At 37.5% G+C, this 5106-nt stretch overlaps 1 protein-coding gene across 1 annotated transcript; it reads left to right on the top strand.

Moving 5' to 3' along the window:
• The first annotated feature begins 234 nt into the window (after nt 1–234).
• On the top strand, nt 235–4184 carry LOC139732561 (TM2 domain-containing protein 1-like). The gene is made up of 5 exons (XM_071643415.1): nt 235–429; nt 1116–1189; nt 1781–1874; nt 2845–3010; nt 4024–4184. Exons 1-5 carry the CDS (start codon nt 290–292, stop codon nt 4135–4137), a joined length of 588 nt encoding a protein of 195 aa, XP_071499516.1. The 5' UTR covers nt 235–289; the 3' UTR covers nt 4138–4184.
• Nucleotides 4185–5106: the final 922 nt, after the last annotated feature.

Genomic DNA, 5106 nt, shown 5'->3' with positions numbered 1-5106 from the left:
ATTGCAAGTTTGACGACTCAATATTTGTTCTGATCCCTGTCATCAAATTGCAACACAATGTGATCGAGGATACCAGTTAACCTGTGTTAATCCCCATCACTGGTAAAATGCAAGACTTACAATTTTAGGTGACTGTAGAAAGTGTAAAATTGCCAATGTGCATATAAGTTGGGGAAGTAGCAACGTTCTGCGACACGTTGAGAGCTTGATTTGCTCGGTGCAACAGTGACAATCACACAACTCAGACTGTTACCTCTGATTCTAAAGGCAAGAAGACTGAACTTGAAAAATGGATGTTCCAGCAAGGCTGCTCAGGAGCTTGTCACGTACATGGATTTGGCTGTGCCTTGTATTACTAGTTGGCATGCTGGCCAACCCAGCACACCCTGAGGAATATGACTTCACCTGCACAGAGCTGCTTCTTGGACAGTATCCTTTTTGGGCGCATTTATTTGCATCAGGGATAGATACAATTTTACGGGAAAAGTGTGAGTCCGCAGCACCGTGTGAAGAGCTGAATGAGATGAACAGAGTTGGTAGAAATTTCATCAAATTCAGACGCGTAGTAAGAAACTTCTCCAGAAGTTCAACAATTTGCCATGTTCTTACTATACTGAATGATCAATAATTGCATTGGGCCCAACCATGTATGTAAATTAGCACGGGCATGATGTCATCAACTCACAGCTCTTCTATTGCTGGTACAAAAGTACATGGGGGAAAAAAAAAAGAGTCATGGGGTAAATTTATTTGATAATTTAGCAACTACATACAACCCCTAGGGGGTGTTCTGGTCTAGTACATGTAGGCCACACACACTAACTTGTGCATTAATGAATCCTGTACTCAAAGAGACTTATAGGGATGTGATGCTTTTTGTCTCCACAGCATGTACTTTTATTGAGTAGACATTCAGATTTAGATATGCAGATATGCAATGGAAAAGGGTGAGTAAACATGATTTATCTCATAGTTTCTCTTATACATACTCTAGGGATTTATCTACTCTTGTCGTGTTGGTACAAGTAGCACTGTATTTAAGTGGTATTTTGGAATACAGCATTGCAAGAGAAACTTTGATACGACTGTACTTGAACTTAACCTCCTATCACTAGATATGAATGTGCAGAACCACAGGTCAATCTGTCAACGCAGGCAGCTCAGGGGTGTGCAAATGGTGAAGCACTTGGTAAGATTTGTTTGTATCATTTGTCCCTTTATGTACTTGTAGTTCTATCTATGCCATTGTTGTATCATGATATTACAGGTGCACATCGCGAGCTTGACACCCACGAATAATACAGCCCACAAGTCGTACAGCCCATGAGTCATACAGCCTACAAGTAATACAGCCCATGTCTTACAGCGTACGAGATATGCAAACCAAGAGTCATACAGCCTATAAGTTCGACACTGAGTAAATAAGGCCCACGAGTCCAACACTAGTAGGCAAACAAGGCCCATGAGTTCGACAATAGGCAAATTTGAATTGCTCACTCCCTTACTGAAAATCTTGACATTAGTATAGTGCACCAAAGTGTGATGCTATAGCCATTCATTGCCATGGAATCTTGTTCTAATCAACCTCGCCTGGCCCGAATATCGTATTCTGTGAATATTATTGTTGTTCACCATGCTTGTACATGGCTCCAACCCAAGCTACAACAACAGACTGTGACATCATCACTTCACTACTCTATTGGAAATGCTTGCAAATTATTTCTGTAAACATTCATTGAATGACTGCTGGATATGAAGTGATTTTGTGTTTCCTCTATAGTAAACTGCTATCCTGCGCCAGGAATTATGTGTGATGGCATTGTCCATAATGGATCAACGGTTGGATTCCAGCAGCCCATTCCATGTAGAAATACGTAAGTGTCAGCCTCGGATTAAAGTTTCGTCTTTCTCGTCTCTTCTTTTTCTACTTTTATTTCCTTCTTTTTATGCTTCTACCTCAAATGGTTCCAAAGGCCTAATGTTCTTGGTTGTTCATCAGTCTGTCTGTCTCTTCAACCATCTGTTGCACAGTTGATTATGATGATTTAAGAAAAAAGTGCTCGATGAATTTTCTTTGTACCTGGCTCAGGCATTCTGCATTTGTAGATGTTCTGATTAGAATTTGGGTGAAATCACTCGAGGGTAGAGGTCAAAGGTCTCTGAACTCTGAAGCTCAAAGGTAGAAGTCAAAGGCCGCCAATATCAAGTGAAATGCTATTTTCTCTCGAATTCCATTTGTTAAGTCAAATGATAATTTCATTTGGTGTAATGGATTGAAATAGATTAGAGAATATTTCTGCCATGCAGATGAGTACAATGGTCAATTTTTGGCTAGTGGTCAAAATCAATAGACTTTGCTTCCTATCATTTGTTATTCAAATTGCATTTGATTGCATTTGATTGCATTGATCCCTCCTCCCTTCTTTCCTTCCTTTCCTTCCTTCTCTCTCTCTTCTGCCCCTTCCCTTGTCTCTTGTTGTTTGTCCTCTCTACGTCTTGTTTCCCCCTTGTGTTTCTGCCTTTGTGTGTACTGTCGTTCCTTTACCTTTTTTTTCTATTGTAAGTTCAGTTCTTTAAGTGACCCACATCTCTACAAGCTTGATATTTTGAACATCATAGTTATGTTATCTATATTGTTGTAATACATTTTATGTTTTATTTTCCTTAAACTTGTATCAACAACAAAAATCTGATATTGGAAATAAAATTTGATTTGAATTTGAATTGAATAATCCTGGTCTACAAGAATTATCCATTAGAAAGACCAGACTGTAACATAAGAGAAAAAAAAACAAAAAGAAGTGAAATAAACCATCTTTCCTAATCCCTATTTCTTTCTCCCAGGAATGGCTACTCCTACAGGACGACCCTGCTCTTGTCCATATTCCTGGGGATGTTTGGCATTGACCGACTCTACCTTGGCTATCTAGCCCTGGGACTCCTCAAGTTCTGTACCATGGGGCTGCTCTTTGTCGGCCATTTTGTGGATGTCATTCTCATCGCTACTCAGGTAGAGTACTGTAAAACCAGAAGTTTTGCATGTGCATTTTACTTTCACAAATCTTGGCACCTCGCGAAATTCACAAAATTTTTGCATGCATGAAACTTTGGGGAATTTCCTGGGGAGTCAAGATTTACCAAAGTAGAATGCCTACAAAAGTTTTTGTCTGACTGCTCCACAATGCATTGAATGCCAATACCATACTGTATAACATACTCGAAAGCATTGACTTGTTTTGTTGAGTGTGTGCATTCAGTTTTCTTGTGTTTTTTATTGACTGGCAGTGTGTGTTCAACAAATCCCTGTATTACTTGTACATGTACATGGTATGTAGTATGCTCATAATATTTTTATGGTCGGCAATTCACAAAACTTTCATTCTGTGCGAGAGGCCTTTGGTTCTAATTTGCAAAAGTTTCATGCCATGAATGTATCTGGTTTTACAGTTTATAGTGACAGGTTTACTCTACTTAGTTTTGCAGATTATGGATATTGTTTGACAATATTTCCATTTTGAAAAAAATTGAGGTGTATGATTGTGTGTACTACTATTGTCTCCGATATTGTGTAGAACTGCAGCTGAGAAATAGATTAGTATGGACATTAAATGATTCCAAAATAGGAAAAACTCAAATTTGTGAGTGACAAGATTTACCGTACTAAAATTTTCCATAGACAGTGGATACAGTTAAACCTGTCGTAGTGATCACCTGTCTATAGCAGCCATCTGTCTATAATGGCCACTTTTTCCGTCTCCCTTGGATGGCCGTTATAGACAGATTTGAGTGTACCAGAACTGTTTATTAGCATAATGTACGTTCTCCCTTGATATCTCTGTAGTGACAATGATTTTTACAGTTTTTGTATGCTGTAGTGTTTACCTCATCCAATTAAGCATTGCTATATGAGGTAACAAAATTTTTTTATTTTCCAAATTGGGCCAGCACATTCAGCATTGTGTATTTATATTGATGTAATAATTCATGGAGATTTTTGTTTGTCTTTATCTGTAATTCTCACAGGTTGTTGGTCCTGCAGATGGTTCAGCATACGTGATGGACTTCTATTCTCCAAGATTAGTAAAGATGACAATTAACAATGAGACATATTTTGTGCCTCAAGATATAATTACGTGATGTTCACTCAATAAAGAGCTTTTACTGTTAAACTATATGCTATTCAAGAGGAGACACATTAACACAATCTCATGATAGGTTTTAACTTTTTTCTTTTAAAAAAGAAATTAGTACGAAGAAGTATCATATGGTGACAAGCATGTACATAGTTCATGAACGCTGTGAGAGTGTATGTTTGTGATGTCATAATGTGTAGTAACAAAGTTCAAGTTCAAATTGCGGCAGTACTCTCTCACAGGTGAATCAAGTAAATTTCAAAAATATAAATCTGCGTTGGTTGCTGGACTACATTTGTTCACATGTAAAAGGCTGATAATCTCATGTCATGTCATGTCATGTGAAACCTTTCCTTTGCAACCAAATTGCAGTCTGGCTCTTTTGCAAGGTTTTGATAGTTGTACGAGCTCTAATCAACTTACGTACAAGGACATGAGTGCATCACCAATTTGAGTAGAAAGAAGCTTTTTTAAGACAGACCACAAAAGGAAATTAATTAAATTAATTATCTGTGTAATTAGAAATTGAATGTATCTGCTTGTTTTCATTTGCACTGCTCATTGTTAGTAGCGAGTCTCATATGTAGCCAAAGTTTAACCTATACCATACAGTTTTGTTTTGATTTTCCTCCCACAGGAGCGAGATGGGAATGAATATTGATATTGAATTATCTTTTAAATAGTGCAGTTTACATGAAATGCTGATGAATGCACTTTAAACGATGCCATTGTCTTAAAAACAATGTGAAAAAGAAAATATGAACTTCTTGATATCTTTTTGTGAAAATAGGTACAGAGTACTGAGAATGATGAACAGAGTTTTGGCAATAACACAATGTAAGTCTGCAAAATGAGAAAGAAGCTTCATCTGTCTATTGTATGAATTCAGCTCCCATTATTAGGTCAATTCTTTGTCAACAGAAGATGGTATATCACACTTGGTAGTCCTTCATAAGTTTTTGGTCAAAGTATT

The sequence above is a fragment of the Diadema antillarum genome, unplaced genomic scaffold (genome assembly GCF_040938485.1).
Source record: "Diadema antillarum isolate AM-2024a unplaced genomic scaffold, OU_Dant_1.0 seq00000435_RagTag, whole genome shotgun sequence".
NCBI lineage: Eukaryota > Metazoa > Echinodermata > Echinoidea > Diadematoida > Diadematidae > Diadema > Diadema antillarum.
Note: the sequence above shows the minus strand (reverse complement) of the source record. Positions and strands in the feature narration are given on the sequence as shown.